Consider the following 22,220-nt stretch of genomic DNA (forward strand, 5'->3'; position numbering starts at 1 on the left):
TGGATTTAAAAGTTTAATTATCAACAATGTGTGGCTTCCTTTTTCATTGCGCCAAACATGTATTTGGAGTAAAAATTTAATTTGCGGTGAGAATGGGTGTTATTTACTAAAGGCAACTCCACTTTGCACTCCAAGTGCAGTTTCAGGTGTACTTTTGCAGTGCACTTGTAGTGCATAGTGGATGTGCCTTTAGTAAAAAACACCCACAGTGATGTGTAAATTTGAACAATCATGCCATTTCCCTACCATGGTGCTGAAAATGAGCACGATTGTGGTCAGTAATGCACTACATACTTTAGTTACCAAAAACAAGGTGTGTGTGTAGCAGACCCACAACATAATAAGCTTATCTGAAGAAGAGACTGTCCCCTCATCTCGCTCAGAACTTGGTTTTGCACTGTTGTTGAAAAAGGCACAACTTGAAAAAACATAAATATACCTAGGAGACACCTAAAACCAAGCCAAGCAGTAAATAAAGGAGTTTCAAAGAAAAATTTATTTTGAAAATGCCTCTCAGACATTGTCTGGCATAATAATGGCCCCCCTACCCACAAAGTAGTCCATATATTGTGTTCTACCCTCACGGGCGCTTTGGGGGGGAAAGCCAGGATGAGCAGGTTCAAGGCCCATGAGGTTATCTTTATTTTCCAGCAAGTCTGCTTCTTGTTGGCCAACTGAGACCGCATAGTTCACAGAAACTTTTTTAAGAAAATTGTGCAGAACACAGCACGCCAGCACTATGTGATTGAGTTTGTATTCCGCCATGTGAATAGGCATAAGAAAAAGGCGGAACCGGCTGGCCAGTATACCAAAAGTGTTCTCCACCACTCTTCGGGCTCTGGACAGGGCGGAAATTAAAAATCCTCTGGTCTGGGGTGAGGGTCCTCATCGGGAAAGGCCGCATCAGATGGTTCGCCAGGGCAAACGCCTCATTCGCGACGAAGACGAACGGGAGTCCTTCCTGATTCTCCTCTGGGGGTGGCAAGCCCAGACTGCCACTCTGGAGATGCCAGTAGAACTCAGTCTGTGCGAAGACTCCACCATCCGACATCCATCCATTTTGCTCCACGTCCACATACAAAAACTCATATGTCGCAGACAGCACCGCCAACATCACGATACTATTAAACCCCTTGTAGTTAAAATAGTACGACCCCGAGTTGGGTGGTGGGACGATGCGGACGTGCTTCCCATCTATTGCTCCTCCACAATTGGGAAAGTCCCAACGACTGGCAAAGTGGGAGGCCACAGTCTGCCATTCCTGTGGCATTGAAGGACACTGTGGAGTGAAACAAGAACCAAAATTAGTAATTTGACAAATCAACATTGCAAGCAGATTAGACACCAACATTTTTGGTCAGAATTAGTATAACATTTTGGGAACTGAGTATTTAAAGCCTAAAGTATAAGGTCCCCTTATGAGAGTCATCACCACCCCCATCCCTCCCCATCTGATGGGCCCTTGCTAAAAAATTAGGGGGGGGATGTTTTGGACAGGTAACCCTCTCCACTTGATTGAGAGCTGAATGCCTAAATAATGTGTGATACTTTGGAAAGCTCCTCCTTAGTTACACTATTGGCAGCCCACCGGACAGGTAAGAAGTGTCATAATACCAAAAAGAAACCAAAATGGAAGCACATTTTGACATTCTGCTCTTACATATCAAGATAATAGGTGAAAAAACAAAATAAAAATAGCATTTGAAAGTATTGAGGCAGGCCCTTGCACTACATGCTTAGGTGAATTCATCCATAAATGTGATAATCAAGGTAGATTTAGTGTGTATTGGGTTTGGTAAAGTCATCAGAGAGGATTGCTATCAGCTGAGATAGCAGTTGGGGGGAGGGGAGTTCCTAATGAATTTGGCACAACCCCAAAAATTTAAAAAAGTGACTCTGCATGAATTGAAGTACACACATCACATTTGTAGACATTTTAGGGGGTGTTTAGGGGAAAGCAATACTATGGAGCTGACAAAAGACATTGGTAAGTGACTAGACTATACTTTTATGGGCCAAGAAGAGCATGGTGGGGAAGTTAGTGAGGCAAATATGCATGAGGACAAAGGGGTAGAGCATATGAATTAGAGCATATTGTAATGATGGTAATTAGGGAATGAGGAAAGAAATGCAAGACATTAGCATTCATGAAATACATAGAATGTGATGTTAAAGGAGAAAACTTACCTTCATATAGTCCTTCTGCAGGACCTGAATGATGGCAGAACAGGTCTCTGGAATAATGATCCCCAGAGCCTGGGGGGAGATGCCTGTAGAGAAGGCTTCTCCCAGTCGCCAAGTAGCGCAACGTGACGATGAGCCTCTGCTCCGGAGTGATGGCTTGCCGCATGCAGGTATCCTGCCTGCTGATATAAGGGGTCAGCAAAGCCAGCAGACGGTGAAAAACGGGGTCCGTCATCCGGAGATAATTCCTGAAATCATCAGGATTATTCTCCAGGATCTCACGGAGCAAAGGCATGTGCGAGAACTGGTCACGCTGGCGCAAACAATTCTTGGTGCACAAACGCCTCCCCTCCCTGTTCATGGACCGGGCTTGTGTCAAAGTAACAACCCCAACACGAAGCCCCTGCACAGCACAAACTCTACGATGAGTACGTAGACGAAACTTGGTTTCAAAACGGTCGGCTCATCAGAACGGACAACAGAAAGCACCCCCTATAAACAGCAAGGCCTGAAAGAACGACCTGAATAGCAGAAGCAAGCAGACAATAAGAAATGCCTTTCAAAGCATACTATACCAAGATATAGTCCACAATGAGAAACAAATACTTACTGACTGCACGCACTGATTATCAGATACGTACACACAAGCACAAACCGAAGAGCAGTAGCAATCTGAATCACTAATCTGAAAAGCGTGAATCGTCTCCAAACTTCTACTAACACGAGATCAGCAGAAGGAGCCCAAAGGGTGCCGGAAATGGTGCTGAACTTCCCTTTTCTAGTCCCGCCGTACACGGCTTACGTCACCGCGTTCTTGGCAACCGCAAATTCAGACTACTTGGTCCGACCGTGTGTATGCAACATCACTTCCGGACCGGGTCCGGAATTAATCCGTTGGAATAACTCCGACGGTCGTCGGAATCTCCGATCGTGTTTACAAGGGCCAAGATGAACTCCTCTTTACCCTTTTGCACCCCTGAAGAAGGAATTTTCCGAAAAGCGTTGGGTGTTGAGAGGACTTACCATATTTTTGTTTGTTATGGTGATAGTCACTGACTCTTCAGTAAAATCAATGTTTGACGTCTTTTATCATGTTCTAATCTGAATAAATGTAAACAAAACAACTTTTTCTAAAATCGTATGTTGATATTATTATTTTTTTTATATGTGTTGCCTACAAAGTCCAACCAGGGGAATTTTCTCCTTGTTTCTATTGTGCATTTTTGATGTGGCAGACAACCAGTGTTACACTTGCCATTTGGTTTTTCTCTTCTCCTATATACTGGAATTTATGCAGCTATACATGCTATAATGGTAACGGTGGTGATCAGCGACTTAGTAGTAGTGGGACAATGCGGCGGTCAGTCTGGCTCTAACAGACCCTTGCTTTAAGGTACACTAATGCCGCATACATACGTAGCGGACTATCCGGCGGACTTTCTGAACGCGCTACTTGCCCACACACGGCACTTTTTCAGCGGACTAATACGGAGTACTAAGTCCGCCGGACTATCCGCCATACTTTTGAAATGAACGGACTCGCCCACACACGCGTCTCCAGGTAGGCGGGGCCCGTGAAGGATGTGTTGCTGGCCCCGCCACCTGGTATGGACTTAAAGGGGAACCCCAACGCCGAAAAAAACGGCGTGGGGGTCCCCCCCAGGTCCACATCAGACCCTTGTCCGAGCCCGCTACCCGGCCGGCCAGGAAAGGGGGGACGAGCGAGGGCCCCCCCTCCTGAGTTGTACCAGGCCACGTGCCCTCAACATAAGGGGGGTGCCTTGGGGAAGGGGGAGCCGTATGGACCCCCCACCCCAAAGCACCTTTTCCCCATGTTGATGAGGACAAGGACCTCTTTTCGACAACCCTGGCCGTCAGTTGTCGGAGTCTGCGGGCGGGGTGCTTATCGGAATCTGGGAGCCCCCTTTAATAAGGGGGCCCCTGGATACCGGCCCCCCACCCTATGTGAATGTGTATGGGGTACAATGTACCCCTACCCATTGACCTGTGAAAAAATTGTAAAAAAAACATCGAGGGGCAATCAAGATTCTCGTGCAACATCGCTAGATTGAGATGGGGCTCAGGTAAATATTACATTAATGTACAAAATTCTGACATTAGAACCACTTTATGATGCAGTAGCGTTGCTAGGTGGGGGCGGGGGGTGCGAGCCGCACCCAGGTGGCACCTACCAGAGGGGTGACACCAGTGGATTTCTAACACCTCCCACTGCCCTGATGATCTACGCCTCGCTGTCAGTGGAGCAGGTTAAAGCTGGCACCTCCTCCTCTCTGTTTACATCCAGTGAGGAGGAGGAGCCTGAGGGACACACACCGCTGTGTGTATAGGTCCGCGGCCGTGCTGTTCTGAGGTCAGTACTGCATACTTTATTATAAGTAGATGGACATGTGCGGGGGGCGCTATTGGAGGGAAGAGGGGTGCCTATGCTGATGGGGGCTTTGCATTAAAGGGGGTGGCTATACTGCAGGGGTCTGCACTAAATGGGGTGTCTATACTGCGGGGGTCTGCACTAAGGGGGTGTCTTGTCTATACTGTGGGGGTCTGCACTAAGGGGGTGTCCTGTCTACACTGCCGGGGTCTACACTGCGGGGGTTTGCACTAAGGGGGTGTCTATACTGATGGGTGGGCCTGTATTTAGGGGGGGTGTTTATACTGATGGGGGTCTGCACTAAGGGGGATTCTATACTGATAGGGGGTCTGCACTAAATGGGGGTTTGCACTAAGGGGGTGTCTATGCTGATGGGGGGACTATAGGGGAGGGGGGGTGACACCAATGTTTTCTGCACTAGGTGACACCAACCCTAGTGATGCTACTGTTCACATGATGTCCTTTTTTTCAGGTAATAGGATCCAGACATCATGACTTCCACCATGAAGGCGTCAGAGATGATTAAGCATCTAAAAGGAAAACTAACGCAAGTGTTTGCAGAGAATGTGGATGGATTGTGTGATGAAGTGGGATCGCTCAGCATCCTAACCCCTCAGGAATATATAGATCTGTACAGGACTGAAGGACATATAGAGAGAACGGAGAGACTCATAGACCTCATTCTACAGAAAGGAGAGCCGGCCTGTGCAAAGTTCATGGATCATCGGGAGAACATGATTTCCAGGTTTCCAGACTTGGGGGGTGTGTCTACATTTTTGGAAGGTGAGTTACCTTCTTTCAGTTTGTTATAAGTGTAATTCAGAACTGTCATAACTGGTTTGTGTAAACGTAATAGTGTCTACAAATTATAGTATGTATACTGAAAGTGAACATTCTTTACTTTAACTTTCCCTCTCCCACCTCTATCATTCTCTGCCCTACTTTTAATAGTACATAATGCCCCATACACACTGTCAGATTTTCTGTTGAATTCTGTATGTTATGCTTTGAAACATGCCTATTTAAAAAAAAAAAAACAGCTAGTTATATTATTGGTACCAAAAATGTTATATACACCAAATATGTTGGTTTGTTGTAAATAGAGATGGACTTGCGGTTCGCGGCAAATTTTGCTTGTTCGCGATTCGCCAAACCAGCAGACTTCTGGCACTGTTCGTGGCGGCCATATTTGTTTACATTGTGAAGAACTTTGACCCATGACACATTCTTAATGGGGTACAGGACAGCCAATTGAGACATTTCAGCACATGGACAATTGGACATACCACCTACCTTATAAATAGACCTGATCTAGCGGCCATTTTACATTCTGTCTTTTGTCAGTGTAGGGACAGGATGCTGTGTGGAGCAGGGTCAGTTTAATCACTAGCTAATACTATTAGGTCCACAAAAGTCCTTTTAAGGACTGGTATAGGTGTACAGTACATAGGGGTGTAATACACTTAGAATATACTTTCTTTCAAGTATATTATGGTGCACTGCTGACTGCTGTGCTGCTAAGTGCTTTCTAACTGATTCTGCAGCTGTCTTTTATCAGTGTAGGGACTGAGGGACAGTTTGGTGTTTGGAGCAGGGACAGTCTGCAAATCACTAGCTACTAGGTCCACAAAGGTCCTTTTAAGGACTGGTATAGGTGTACAGTATATAGGGTTGTACACATATAATATACTTTCTTTCAAATATAGAAAACATATTATACTTGACTGCTGTGCTGCTGAGCTGATTGCTGCCCGATTCTGCAGCTGTCTTTTTTCAGTGTAGGGACTGAGGGACAGTTTGGTGTTTGGAGCAGGGACAGTCTGCAAATCACTAGCCACTAGGTCCACAAAGGTCCTTTTATAGGTGTACAGTATATAGGGTTGTATACGTATAATATACTTTCTTTCAAATATAGAAAGCATATTATAGTGCACTGCATGCAGTGCTGCTGACCGATTCTGCAGCTGTCGTTTCTCAATGTAGGGAGGGATAGTTTAGTTTTTGGAGCAGGGACAGTCTGCATTTCAGTAGCTACTAGCTAGCTACTATGAGGTCCAAAAATGTCCTTTTAAGGACTGGTATAGGTGTACTATTTGGTGTGCAGTATATAGGGGTGTAATACACGTATAAATTACTTGCACATATAGAAAGCATAGTATAGTGCATTTCCACTGTGCCTTCTTCCACATACATGCACTGTACTTCTCTAGAGACTTTTGTCACAGGGTCATTTAAAAAATGACAGGCAGAGGAAGAGGCAGGCCCTTCCGCAGGGGTGGTAGGGGTAGGGCAGGAGCAACAGGCTTGAGCCAAAGTGGCAAATTGCAGAAGGTGCGTACGATTACGTCAAAGGACGCACCAGACTTGGTTGAGTGGCTCACTCAGCCTTACTCTTCTGCACCCTCCTCATCCTCTTGATCTGCACCCTCTTCTTCACTCTCTGCTGTGTGCACCCCCAAAGACACTACCACCAACACCACCACCATATACCATCCGCATAAGTCACAGGAATTATTTTCCAATCTATCACAAGACATTGCCGATACGAAGCCACTATTGCCATTGGATCAGGAAGAGGAGGTAGCAACAACCGCCACTCAGCAGTCTGACGACAGTACCCAGGTCAGCCCAAGGAAGAAGTGGTGTTGCTGCCTACTCCGAGATCTCTAATTATAGCGGTGGGGAAGGTGAAGTCGATGATGACGTGTCTAGTGATGCCACATGGGTGCCCACAAGAGAAGAAGAGGAGGGGAGTTCAGAGGGAGATATGGACCAGCAGATAGGGAGGAGAAGCAGGCGGAACTTAGATTGCACGGGAGGGACAAAGCAGACTGCTAATGTATTAGGAGCGAGGCATTAACCATGTATGGTCACATCTGGCGCTCCCAGGACATCGGCACATGGCTCTGCAGTGTGAGCTTTTTTAACATGTCCGCTGCTGACAATAGTGCTGCCATCTGCAGCCTTTGCGGTCAACGCATAAGTCACGGTAAGCCCAACACTCACCTAGGGACGACTGCCTTAAGAAGGCACATGAGCTACCATCACCGAGCCCAGTGGGATCAACAGAACACACAAAGCCACACTCCAGCCTCTCACCTCCAGCCTCGTATTCTACTTCTTCTTCTCTTCTCTCCTCACAATTGTCCTCTACTCCACCTTCCATCATGTTGTCCTCACGTTTTGTTGGAAAAAGGCAGGTTTCCGTGGGCCAAATGTTTGAGCGTAAAAAAATGATGACGCTGGATAACCCTCTTGCCCAATGGTTGACGGCTGGCTTGTCAGAACTGATAGCCCATCAACTACTACCATATAAACTGGTGGACTCGGAGGCCTTTCGAAAATTTGTGGCCATTGGAACACCACAATGGAAGGTCCCAGGAAGGAAGTATTTCTCACAGAAGGGCATCCCAGAGCTATATGGCCATTTTCAGCGGGAAGTGAATGTATCTCTGGCACACAGTGTCGGTGCCAAGATACATCTGACCACAGACACGTGGTCTAGCAAACATGGGCACGGAAGGTATATCAATTTTATTGCCCACTTGGTGAATCTTCTGACGGCCGTCAAGCATGTAACCCGTGGCACCCGTGTAGATTTGGTTTTATCGCCACGGATTGCATGCTGGCCTGGCTCTTCTTCTCCTCCTCCTACTCCATCCTCCTCCCTCTTCTCCTCAGCTGACTCCTCCTTTTCCGCTGCTAGCGTCTCTTCCGCTGCGCCGCCCAAGCTCCCCAGAACCTATTCGAAATGCCGGGTGAGACGTTGCCATGCTGTGCTGCGTCTGTTGTGCCTGGAAGCCAAGAGCCACACTGGCCCTGCACTCCTTTCAGCTTTGCGTTCACAGGCAGATCAGTGGCTAACACGGCTTAATTTGACAGTTGGTAAAGTGGTGTGTGACAACAGTGCCAATCTGCATAGCACATTGAAAAAGGGCAAAATGACACACGTGCCCTGCATGGTACACGTCTTAAACTTGGTCATGCAGCGATTCGTTGTCAAATACCCTGGGGTTCAGGACATCTTGCGGCAGGCAAGGAAAATCTCGGCCCATTTCAGAAGATCTTACACGGCCATGGCTCGCCTTGCTGACATTCAGCGGTGACACAATCTGCCGGTCAGACGTCTTATTTGCGATTGCCTGACGCAATGGAACTCAACCTTCTATATGCTTGATAGCCTGCTCCAGCAGAAATGTGCAGTTAACGTCTACCTGTATGAACTCTGCGGCAGAACAGGTTCTGGGGAGCTGTTTTTTTTTCACCGTGCCAGTGGCTGCTCATGCACGACGCATGCAGACTTCTGCGGTCATTTGATGAGATAACCAAACTGGTCAGTCACAGCCATGGTGCCATCAGTGACATGTTACCTTATGCCTTCTTTATGGAGCATGCATTCCGTTGTGTCATTGATCAAGCCATGAGGAGCAGGTGCAGGAAGATGAGGAAGTCACAATGCTGGATGAATTCCCAGGGGGGGCTACTGTATCTGAGACAAGTCAACAACAGGAGTCTGAAGAGGAGTCAGAGGAGGATTGTGCCGGGACGGATGAGAAGGAGCAAGAAGAGCATGCTTTAAACCTTTCTGGGATCCCTGTTGTGCGTGGATGGGGAGAGGAGAATGAGGAGAACGATATTATCCTGGATGATGAGCAGGAGCCAGGCCACCACACCGCTTCCAGTTTAGTGCAAATGGGGGCCTTCATGCTCCAGTGTTTTAACAGGGACCCCCGTATAAAAAGCATAAAGGTCAAGTACCAGTACTGGGTGGCAAAGTACTTAGACCCCCGGTACAAACACAAAATGGCGGAAATGTTACCACCGTCGCAGAGGGCTGTCACAATGGAGCACTTACAGGCCTTGCTTCGAGAAATGCTGCATTCTGCTTTTGCGTGCGCTGGCAGAGGAGGAATTCCCACTCCCAGAGAAAGAGTTGGGGGTACCAATCCAACAGCGCCTGCAAGAAGAGGGCGGTTTGAAGATGTATTGGTGACTTCTGATATGAGGTCATTCTTTCACCTGACCCATCGAAAGGTGTCACCCGGATCCAGCATCAGGGAACGCCTAGACCGACAGGTGTCCGACTACATCGGATTAACGGCTGATGTGGACGCTCTGAGAAGTGATGAACCCCTGGACTACTGGGTGGGCAGGCTTGACCTCTGGCCATAGCTTGCCCAATTTGCAATGGAACTGTTGGCTTGCCCCTCGTCCAGTGTCCTGTCCGAAAGGACGTTCAGCGCAGCAGGGGGGATCGTGACCGATAAGCGCACTCACCTAGCTCACCACAGTTTTGACTACATCACATTTATAAAAAATAATGAGGCATGGATCTCGGAGGAATTCAACACATGTGACCAGTAGACCATGTATATGCATAACTCTATAAACAATTTATTTAATCAAGCACACGGACCTTTTTTCTACCTTTGGCTCGCTTCCTTGTACAAAAAAGCACACGTACTATATGCCCGTATACTCCTGTTTGAAGAGGTTGAGCAGTGTCATATTTTTGGGTCCCACAGCGAGTTGCTGGTGTCAGTGCTCTCTCTATCTCAGTGCTGGTGTCAGTGCTCTCTCTATCTCGGTGCTGGTGTCAGTGCTCTCTATCTTGGTGCTGGTGTGGTGTCAGTGCTCTCTATCTCGTTGCTGGTGTGGTGTCAGAGCTCTCTATCACGGTGCTGGTCTCAGTGTTCTCTATCACGGTGCTGGTGTGGTGTCAGTGCTCTCTATCATGGTGCTGGTGTCAGTGCTCTCTATCTTGGTGCTGGTGTGGTGTCAGTGCTCTCTATCTCGTTGCTGGTGTCAGTGCTCTCTATCTCAGTGCTGGTGTGGTCTCAGTGCTCTTTATCACGGTGCTGGTGTCAGTGCTCTCTATCAAGGTGCTGGTGTGGTCTCAGTGCTCTCTATCCCGGTGCTGGTGTCAGTGCTCGCTGTCTCTGTGCTGGTGTCAGTGCTCTCTCTCTATCTCGGTGCTGGTGTGGTGTCAGTGCTCTCTATCTTGGTGCTGGTGTGGTCTTAGTGTTCTCTATCACAGTGCTGGTGTCAGTGCTCTCTATCACGGTGCTGGTGTCAGTGCTCTCTATCTCGGTGCTGGTGTCAGTCCTCTCTATCACGGTGCTGGTGTCAGTGCTCTCTATCACGGTGCTGGTGTGGTCTCGGTGCTCTCTGTCACGGTACTGGTGTGGTCTCAGTGCTCTCTATCACGGTGCTGGTGTCAGTGCTCTCTATCTCGGTGCTGGTGTCAGTGCTCAGTTTCTATCACGGTGCTGGTGTCAGTGTTCTATCGCAGTGCTGGTGTCAGTCAGGGAGATAGCAGCGGAGAAGCCGATCAGCAGGCAGTGCCAGCACCATGGCTGAGGATCAGCACTGGACTGGCACCTCCACACCACCGCAGTGGAGCCCTGCATAGGTGGGAGTAAGGGCCGGGCAGAGGGAGGGGCTCAAGCACAGGTTGGCACACTGGGACACTGGCACAGGACTGTGCCGCCCTGACTGTGGCACTGATCATCTCCTGCACCCCCTTCATAGCCTGCCCTGACCTTGCCTCTCCTCCATGGCCTTCATGCGCTCCTGAATTGTCAGAATTTCACAGATTAAAAAAAAGAATGCTTGCCGCTGTTGATTCCAGATTCACTTAATACTTTTGTTATGTCAGTGTCCATGTTGTGGGACAGCTAGTAAGTATTTTGTGGCTGAAAATATGACCTGGAGGTTTTTAAAGTTCACCTGCCATTAAAGTCAATGGGGTCCGCCGTGAACTTTGAGGTTCGCAAACTTTTGGCCGCGTTCGCGGTTCGCGTCCGCAAAACGTTCCATCGGAAGTTCGTCTATCACTAGTTGTAAATCCCTTTTATAAATGCACATGTGTGAATGTGCTTTGAGTAAAAAGTTTTTATTATCAACAATGTGTGGCTTCCTTTTTCAATGCGCAAAAGCAGTATTTGTATTAAAGTTGTTGTTTTCTGTGGCAATGGGTGTTATTTACTAAAGGAGATCCACTTTGCACTCCAAGTGCAGTTTCAGGTGTACTTTTGCAGTGCACTTGTAGCGCAAAGTGGATTTGCCTTTAGTAAATAACACCCGCAGTGCTTTTTAATTTGCCCCAATCACACCATTTTCATGACTCCACACATTTCTGTCATGGTGCTGAAAATGAAAAATATTTTTGTCAGTAATGCACTACATACATTATCAACAAAAACAAGGTGTGTGTTTAGGAGACCCACAACATAATAATAATATTATCTGAAGAAGAGACTGTCACCTCATCTCACCCAGTTTGCACTGTTGAAGAAAAAGGCCAAAAAAAATCAAAAAAAAATCTAGAAGACACCTAAAACAAACCCAAACAGTAAATGCACACTGGGCCTGCAATGCAGGCCATCAATGTCTCCAGTAGTGTAGAGTATGAACCGCCCCTGCGGCAGCAAGCGAATGCCCATGTCCGTGAACACCAAACCGAGTGGCTGCGTTCCTACGGAACCCCTTCCCATAGGCATCCTGGGTCCTGGAACAAGTTGCACTCCCGGTACATGGTATATTCGGAGGAATTTTTGTTTTCTCCAACTCTGAGAAAGTAAACTCACTCTGCGAGGTGTTCTCTAGTAGTGCTGTCATACACTATTATAAGACTGATGGAGTGCTTGGTGTTTTACCCCTCATCCTACTCTCTGGGTCCCAAAGCGTGGCCCTCTGTAAGCTCAGTGGACTATGCACCCACCCAGAGGGCGCAGGGGGAACATGTGGCAGCGGTGGGATCACTGGATGGTTATAATCCTGCAATGCCGACTTGTGCGACACATCCTCATGTCCTCATCCACCGGTTGAATATAAATCCCCCTGAAGAGACCGGAAATCGCAAGGGTCGAAATGCATCAGGGTTTTTCATGTGGATACATATGTTACGAATACAATTGGCAAACCATGCCTATACAGAGTTTTTTTGCTATGAGTGATGTTCCATGTTTGTTTTTGTCACACTACCTATATGGATGATGTATTATTGTTCATTTGGAATTACTATTGTCTGTTAAATAAAATAATAATTTTTTTTTTTTAAATCAACTATTTTCATACCAACTTTCTGCTGCTAAAAAACCCCTGTGGAAATTTCCTGTGTTTTGTTTGTATACTTATGGGTTATGCAGCTTTGGGGGCTCCCTTATTGTGTTATTTTTCCTTTTTAAGTAAACTCACTCCTTCCTTCTGCAACAAACACTCACGGGTTGCCTCGTGTGGGGAAAAGATCAGCCTAGACTCCTCCCATTGGGTGCTGGCTCCTGTGTATTTTTGCGGGCTTTTGATACAGGCTCCACCCCTGCTTACGCACCTCAGTGAAAGTCTCTCCAATATGGCGCTGATCTTTGTGGCGCAGTTCAGAAACATTCTTCATCCTCTGTTCCAAGGCCCTGCGAGGTAACTGTAAATCCCGGACTACGAGCCCCACATGTAGCGGCCATAACCCGTTGCAGGGCGGCCTTGACTTATTGGGTTTACCAGTTACCTTCTCTTGGCCTGCTCTTCCACGTCTAGGGGTTCCCAGGGTTGATACCCAACGAGTTGAACACTGACACGAATAAAGTCCTTTCAAAAGGTTTTATTTTGCAGTAGTAACATCCAATAACACAGTCTCTCATGGGAACAGAGGGCACGGGTGAAGAACACAGGCACCTTGAATTTCAGGTCTAATAAAGTGTCTCATTCCACCTAGAGAGTAGCCACTCACAGCTGGGTACTTCAAGGCCGAACAGATGTCTAGCCGGAGATCATGGCAGTCAGCACATTGACTCAAAACTTGAAACAATCCTATGAACGTGTACAAGTTGTAACTAAGAGTGAACGGGAACCTTTTTCCTCAGTACCTGGAACGTTCTCTGTCTCCTCAATGGTACTGGAAAAGTGTGGTTTTGTCAATGTTCTTCCCAACTCAGTAACCAGGCACTTCTTTGGATGCCACTTGCTGGCCCTCCTCCGAAGAGTCCTCCCCCGGTCACTTCCATGAGCTGTGGTGCCTCTCCAAGCCGAGAGCACACCCGGACACCTTGAATCCTCCCTCAGTTACTGGGCCTCGGACCCGCCGGTTCCGAGACTCGGGAACAGATGGATCCCTACCCCAGACCAGGCAGGTCTACCAGGGGCCTCTGACAGGAACATGTTGCGGGATGCTGAACACCCCATGACCAGGACCACTCACGGGGCTACCCCAGTCCTGGAACCAGAACAGACCACACGGGCCTCACAAACTCCTCTCTCAACAAGTGACCCACCCCTCTTAAGTACCCCTTCCCAGACTCCCCAGCAGGCCACGACACTCCCATTGATTGGCTCCGAGGAGGCCGATACCTAAACATCCAACCAGGCCTGGTTCTGGCCAGTCATGTGCGCCTCACCCCTCACATGACCAGGCAGAACTTCCAAACACAGCCTGGCCAGACTGATGTTAAGGCCAACATATGTAATTAACTCTCAGAACCCCTACTCTTCTGAGGCAAAAACTAAATTTACATGCGTATAACATTTTGTCCAAAATGTCATTCGCTACAATTATATCATTAGGTTATATACTATATTAGTTTAAATAATGAAATAAGGTAAAATTGGTTGTTCTGCACTTTTGCACTTTATCTCTGTTCTGATGTAGAAATTAGGGATGAGCCGAACACTCCCTGGTTCAGTTTTTAAAAAAGTCATGTTTTCAGGAGCAGTGATTTTAATAATGCTTAAAGTGAAACAATAAAAATTCAATATTCCTTTAAAGGAAGCTCTATCCTAAGGGGGTTAGCTTGTGGGCATGCTCCCTGTCATAACGCTACGTCCATAGACAGAGTGTATGACTCAGTGTCCCGCCCCCCCGGTGACCGCATCATTGGATGTGATTGACAGCAGCGCGAGCCAATGGCTGCTCTTCTATTAATCTAGCCTATCTATCCAATCAACAGCCAGACTCCGTGAAAGAGAGGATGCCAGGGGACGTGCGCAGCATGTGAACGGGCTTAGGTAAGTAAACGGGGGGGGGCTGGGGGGGTCGTTATTGCCAGGTGTTTTTCACCTTAATGCATAGGATGGTGAAAAAACACAAACCTTTACAACCCCATTAAATATTGCGCTTGGGGGGTGTCCTTAGTATGCCTGTAAAGTAGCATATTTTTTCCATGTTTAGAACAATACCACAACAAAATTACATTTCTAAAATTGGCTTAATATTCATACCACACTCAAGGGCCTGGTAATGGACTGGGGGGGGAACCCATGCCATTTTTTTCAATGAATTTTTTCTATATTGCAGGAATCCGACAATTCATTACAGCTGCAATCATTTTTAAATTACTTTTTTTCCTTTAGAAATTTAATTTTGCTGTGGGATTGTTCTAAACACGGGGAAAATGTGCTTTCCAGGCATACTATAGACACCCCCCAGGCACGATATTTAAAGTAATATTTCATTTTTATTATTTCACTTTTAGCATTATGTCCAATCACGGCTGATCACAGTGTAAATAGGAAGAGTCTGTGATCAGCTTTTCCTCAGGAGAGGAGAGCCGATCAGCTGCTCTTCTGACAGGGGGGTCTGTGCTGATCGATTATCAGTGGAGCACCCCCGAGGATGGCCACACTGGACCACCAGGGACACCACCAGACCACCAGGGATGCCCAGCACCAGGTATGGCCCCCTAGACCACCAGGGATGTCAGTCAGTGCCCACAATGGATGCCAATCAGTGCCCACAATGGGCATCACTGATTTCCATGCATTATTGTTTGGCATTGATTGGCATCCATCCCTACAATACTATACACTACAATGCTGCCTATCAGTGCCCATCCGTGCTGCCTATCAGTGCCCATCCGTGCCACCTATCAGAGCCCATCCATGCCCCCTATCAGTGCCCAACCATGACGCCTATCCATGCCCATCCGTGCCACCTATCCATGCCACCCATCCATGCCAATCCGTGCCATCTATCCATGCCAATACGTGCCACCTATCAGTGCCTATTTGTGCCACCTATCAGTGTCTGTGTCGTAGATCAGTGCCACCTATCAGTGCCACTTCATTGGTGCCACCTTATCAGTGCCCGTCACTGCAGCCCCGTCAGTGCCCCTCAGTGAAGGAGAAAACTTACTGATTTACAAAGTTTTGTAACTGAAACAAAAAAAAAAACATGTTTTTTTCAAACTTTGTGGTCTTTTTTCATTTGTTTAGCAGAAAATAAAAATCCCAGAGGTGATCAAATACTGCCAAAAGAAAGCTGTATTTGTGGGAGCAAAATGATAAAAAATTTAGTTTGGGTACAGTGTAGCATGACCGCGCAATTGTCATTCAAAGTGCGACGGCGCTGAAAGCTGAAAATTCGTCTGGGCAGGAAGGTGTACAAGTACCCGGTATTGAAGCAGTTAAAATCCTCTCCTGTCCGCTTCCTCTCTGTCTTTATCTCTTTCCTTGATCAACTCACATTCTACCTATCTCTTCTCCTCCCAGTACAAGTTGTCACTGATCTGCCTTCACTCCAATGTTCCAACATAGAAACTCCTCTCTCCCCATCACCCAGTGGTGGCTGGCGCTCAAAATTTTTGGGGGGACGCAAACAAGCTGAAAAATTCTGAAAAAAACCCCATCGATTGCAGCCTTACTGTACCATCAAACGTAGCCACTGTACCATCAAACGCAGCCACTGTGCCCATCAATTGCCGCCACTGTGCCCATCAATTGCAGCCACTGTGCCATCAAACGCAGCCACTGTGCTCATCAATTGCCACCACGGTACCATCAAACACAGCCATTGTGCCATCAAATGCAGCCACTGTGTCATAAAACGCAGTCACTGTGCCCATTAATCCAATTCCTGTCCCTTCACCCCTCAGATCAGTCCCAATTCCCCATCATTCCCCATCAGACCTCAAATCCTGGTATATAGCATTTCTCACAAATGCTGGTATATAGCATTTTTCACAAAGCCTGGTATATAGCCTTTCTCACAAAGCCTGGTATATAGCCTTTCTCACAAAGCCTGGTATATAGCATTTCTCACAAAGCCTGGTATATAGCATTTCTCACAAAGCCTGGTATATAGCATTTCTCACAAAGCCTGCTATATAACTGTAGCAGTCACTACCTAAAGGTAGGTGATTTAGAAGTGTTTTTGTAACAGAATGCAGATTCAGGCAAATTTAGCCAGGCCTGTGATTTCAGCAGGTCTGGTTGTTTTGATCTGGGGAATGGGAGTGTCAGTGTAGTGGGGTGTGTGGCCACCTGGGCTCTGGCTGAAAGATGCCTCCTTTGCTTGCAGAAGAATTAATCTGGAAGAGGGGCTGGACTTGAGACCTGAGTGACAGGCAGCTCATGTGGAGAGTTCTGACCAATCATTCATTTTGCATTGGCAGGGGCAGGCCTCCCATATAAGCTGGGGTCACATGTTTCCAGGGAGGAGACTCAGAGGAGAGGAAGACAGTATGGAGTAGTTGGTGTGGCCTGGGCATCCCCCTGCGGGGTGGGGAAAGTGCCATGTGCGGAGCAGGGATAGAGGAGCCATCAGGAGAGATGTCAACAATAAAGATCTTCATCTCTGCAGAGTGCATCAAGTTGCTGTGACTGGGGAACACAGAGCTTGAGTGTATAGAAGATCAGGAGGAAGAAGTAGAAGTAAAGTGGCAGGAGAGGATCATCTTGTCAGTTGCTGTGACCGGGAAACATGGTAACTGGCAAGTAAAGAGGATCAAGTCTAGGAAGTAGCAATCAACTAGCGGATGCAGAGCAGCATTCTGTGGCTGGGGACACAGAATTGTTCTAAAGTAAAAGGTCAGTGTAACGTCAACAAAAAAAGCATGCTGGAGCAAGGAACATTAAATTAGCAAGTCCTTAAAGTAATAGTCCATTCAAGGTCACCATATTTGCCAACGGTCCCGAATTAAGGACATTTGTCCCGAATTAATTATGTCCCAGGAAATCCGGTTTTTCCCAGGAAATTCAAGTTTCCCGTTTTTTGCCGCCGGCCGCTAGAGGTCCGCGGCCGTCGGTGGATGCCGCATTTTATCCTTTTCCTATGCCACACCTTTAACCGCATGCCCCACGCCCTAATTATAACACAACTCCACCTACTGCCAAAAAAGTGTTTTTTACAATGTTGGCAATTAGTGATGGACGAACTTCCGACGGGACGTTTCGCGAACGCGAAATGCGAACGGACCCAAACGTTCGCGAAACCGAACGTTCGCCACGGGCCCCATTGACTTCAACTTTGCAAACCTTCATGTCGAATTTGCGGCCACGGGGTAATTATTAGGGGGTAAAACGTAGTCCCACCATCTGGACAATAGCATAATACATGTATGAGGTGAATTTGGGATCGATAACTACAAGCATTTTTTTTTTATTTGGGAAATTGTTCTGACAATTCAGGACTATGGAGCTAATGAAGGCAATGGAGGAGAGGGGTGCAGGAGATGATCACCAGCAGCGTGACATACCGGAATGACACATGCACCGTGATAGAGGCATCTGACAGCAGCACCGTAATACAGAGCACTGACATCAGCACCGTGACATACAGCGCTGACATCAGCACCGTGACATACAGCGCTGACATCAGCACCGTGACATACAGCGCTGACAGCAGCACCGTGACATACAGCGCTGACAGCAGCACCGTGACATACAGCGCTGACAGCAGCACCGTGACATACAGCGCTGACAGCAGCACCGTGACATACAGCGCTGACAGCAGCACCGTGACATACAGCTCTGACAGCAGCACCGTGACATACAGCTCTGACAGCAGCACCGTGACATACAGCGCTGACAGCAGCACCGTGACATACAGCGCTGACAGCAGCACCGTGACATACAGCGCTGACAGCAGCACCGTGACATACAGCGCTGACAGCAGCACCGTGACATACAGCGCTGACAGCAGCACCGTGACATACAGCGCTGACAGCAGCACCGTGACATACAGCTCTGACAGCAGCACCGTGACATACAGCTCTGACAGCAGCACCGTGACATACAGCGCTGACAGCAGCACCGTGACATACAGCGCTGACAGCAGCACCGTGACATACAGCGCTGACAGCAGCACCGTGACATACAGCGCTGACAGCAGCACCGTGACATACAGCGCTGACAGCAGCACCGTGACATACAGCGCTGACAGCAGCACCGTGACATACAGCGCTGACAGCAGCACCTAGACATACAGCGCTGACAGCAGCACCGTGACATACAGCGCTGACAGCAGCACCGTGACATACAGCGCTGACAGCAGCACCGTGACATACAGCGCTGACAGCAGCACCGTGACATACAGCTCTGACAGCAGCACCGTGACATACAGCTCTGACAGCAGCACCGTGACATACAGCTCTGACAGCAGCACCGTGACATACAGCGCTGACAGCAGCACCGTGACATACAGCGCTGACAGCAGCACCGTGACATACAGCGCTGACAGCAGCACCGTGACATACAGCGCTGACAGCAGCACCGTGACATACAGCGCTGACAGCAGCACCGTGACATACAGCGCTGACAGCAGCACCGTGACATACAGCGCTGACAGCAGCACCGTGACATACAGCACTGACAGCAGCACCGTAAGCAGCCCCAGGAGGAAGTCAGCACAGCACAGGGATGGTGTGATCCCCTCATAATAAGAACCCCCAGGAGGAAGTCAGCACAGCACAGGGATGGTGGGAGCCCCTCATAATAAGCAGCCCCAGTAGAAATATGACACCGCTCAACCTCTTCAAAGAGGAGGGTAGGGGCATATAGTACGGTGTGCTTTTTTGGGTCAAGGAAGTGAGCCAAATGAATTAAGAAGGTCTGTGTGCTTGATTCAAAAAATTGTTTATAGACATATACATGGTCTACTGATCACATGTGTTGAATTCCTCCGAGATCCATGCCTCATTCATTTTTATAAATGTGAGGTAGTTAACACTGTCGTGAGCTAGGCGAGTACGCTTATCGGTCACAATCCCCCCTGCTGCGCTGAACGTCCTTTCGGACAGGACACTGGATGAGGGGCAAGCCAACAGTTCGATTGCAAATTGGGCAAGCTCTGGCCAGAGGTCAAGCCTGCCCACCCAGTAGTCTAGGGGTTCATCACTCCTCAGAGCGTCCACATCGGCCGTTAACCCAATGTAGTCGGACACCTGACGGTCTAGGCGTTCCGTGATGCTGGATCGGGATGACACCTGTCGATGGGTCGGCTGAAAGAATGACCTCATATCCGAAGTCACCAACACATCTTCAAACCGGCCTCTTCTTGCAGGCGCTGTTGGATTGGTACCCGCAAATCCTTCTCTGGGAGTGGGAATTGCTCCTCTGCCAGCGCACGCAAAAGCAGAATGCAGCATTTCTCGAAGCAAGGCCTGGAAGTGCTGCATTCTGACAGCCCTCTGCGACGGCGGTAATATTTCCGCCATTTTGTGTTTGTACCGGGGATCTAAGTACGTTGCCACCCAGTACTGGTCCTTGACCCTCATGCTTTTTATACGGGGGTCCCTATTAAAACACTGGAGCATGAAGGCCCCCATTTGCACTAAAGTGGAAGTGGTGTGGTGGCCTGGCTCCTGCTCATCATCCAGGATAATGTCGTCCTCTTCATTCTCCTCTCCCCATCCTCGCACAACAGGGATCCCAACCCTATCTTTTGTGGACCGATAGCGGTCCTTACAGAACAGCAGACTGTACCGCACTCAAGCCTATGTACCGTAGCACCCTATACCAAGTTACCAGTCCTTATAAGAACTTTTGTGGACCAAGCAGGTTGTGTATTAGTGTTTAGCAGACTGTACGTCAGTCCCTATACCGCTGAAGGACTGCTGCAGTATAGGGCAGCGGTCAGCAGTGGTGCACGTCAACCCTATCTATTGTGGACCGATAGCGGTCCTTACAGAACAGCAGACTGTACCGCACTCAAGCCTATGTACCGTAGCACCCTATACCAAGTTACCAGTCCTTATAAGAACTTTTGTGGAACAAGCAGGTTGTGTATTAGTGTTTAGCAGACTGTACGTCAGTCCCTATACCGCTGAAGGACTGCTGCAGTATAGGGCAGCGGTCAGCAGTGGTGCACGTCAACCCTATCTATTGTGGACCGATAGCGGTCCTTACAGAACAGCAGACTGTACCGCACTCAAGCCTATGTACCGTAGCACCCTATACCAAGTTACCAGTCCTTATAAGAACTTTTGTGGACCAAGCAGGTTGTGTATTAGTGTTTAGCAGACTGTACGTCAGTCCCTATACCGCTGAAGGACTGCTGCAGTATAGGGCAGCGGTCAGCAGTGGTGCACGTCAACCCTATCTATTGTGGACCGATAGCGGTCCTTACAGAACAGCAGACTGTACCGCACTCAAGCCTATGTACCGTAGCACCCTAGACAGACCAAGTTACCAGTCCTGATAAAGAGCTTTGTGGAACAAGTGAGTTGTGAATGATTAGCAGACTGCAGCAGAAGGGCAGCAGTCAAGTATAATATTCTTTCTATATTTGGAAGAAAGAATATTATACGTGTACAAGCCTATTACCGTACCACTGATACCAGTCCTGAAAAGAACCTTTGTGGAACTAATAGTAACAGCAAGTCTTTAAAATTACCCTCACTGCCTGACAACACTGTTTCCTTCCTGTCCCTATACAAAGTGGCAAAAAAGAGTAGGCTGGAACGATTAGTGGTTGCTGGAATAGCTCTTTTGTGGACCTGATAGTAACAGGTAATGATGATGATGATGATGATGATGAAGAAAGACTAATCTGGCTGTCCCTGTAGCACACACCGTCCTTTCCCTTTCTCTAAACTAACAAAAGACACTCAGGCTGCTGCAAGAATCAGTAGCACAGCAAACCTATAAACACCTAACACCTATACCAGTCCTGAAAAGAACTTTTGTGTACCAAATAGCTAGTGGTTTATCTCTCCCTACTCCACACAGGAACCTTTCCCTACAGTAACAGAAGAAAGAATGTAAAATGGCCACCGGATCGGGTGTATTTATAGGTTAGGGGGGATGTCCAAGTGTCCATGTGCTGTCAAGTCTCAATTGGCTGTCCTGTATCACATGATAAACGTGTCACCAAAGGTTAAAGTTCTTGTATACATTAAACACGTAAGTCCGCCGCGGCGAACGACGGAAAAAGGCGTTCGAACGTGCGGACCGTGAAAGTCGGAAATTCGCCGCGAAACGACCGCCTGGCGAAACGTTCGTCCATCACTATTGGCAACTATGGGTCACATGTCAGGTCATCGTGTGGGGATTCCGAATTATCTCCGGCCTGGTTAGCATGGTGACTGTGCCTTCCAAAGACTGTGTGGATGTCTAATTCCCTGGAACCTTAGGAAGAAGCGGGTATAGATTCTGGCCTTTTGAATTCTCAGGGGTAATCCTACCAAAGTCTACCTGTGAAGAGTTATTCGGAGTGACTCTTTATTATTCAACAGGGAGGGAGTGACAAGGACTCACAGTATTTGCACAAGAAGTCAAAGGAAGAATTTATATCAAGGAAGCTGTGTGATTAGTGTTCTGGTAAAACTACGACTATGGAATGACTTTTCACTATGTGTAAAGCAGCAAAAGAGCATCTTATACAATCCTTCCCCTATCTAAGTTAATGTTCTGCAAATAAAACCAAGTAGAAAATCTT

At 47.8% G+C, this 22,220-nt stretch overlaps 1 protein-coding gene across 1 annotated transcript in view; it reads left to right on the forward strand.

Annotated features, from left to right (window-relative positions):
- The first annotated feature begins 5,048 nt into the window (after window positions 1–5,048).
- The window catches only part of LOC143925649 (up-regulator of cell proliferation-like), an 80,636-nt gene continuing 63,464 nt past the window's right edge, over window positions 5,049–22,220 (forward strand). Inside the window, exons 1-2 of the mRNA XM_077450115.1 lie at window positions 5,049–5,335; window positions 7,906–7,920. Coding sequence (XP_077306241.1) covers window positions 5,065–5,335; window positions 7,906–7,920 — 286 coding nt within the window. The 5' untranslated portion in view covers window positions 5,049–5,064. The remainder of the gene's footprint in view (window positions 5,336–7,905; window positions 7,921–22,220) is intronic.

This window comes from Lithobates pipiens, unplaced genomic scaffold, assembly GCF_037356315.1.
Source record: "Lithobates pipiens isolate NorthernLeopardFrog02 unplaced genomic scaffold, aLitPip1_a1.2 Scaffold_22, whole genome shotgun sequence".
Lineage (NCBI taxonomy): Eukaryota > Metazoa > Chordata > Amphibia > Anura > Ranidae > Lithobates > Lithobates pipiens.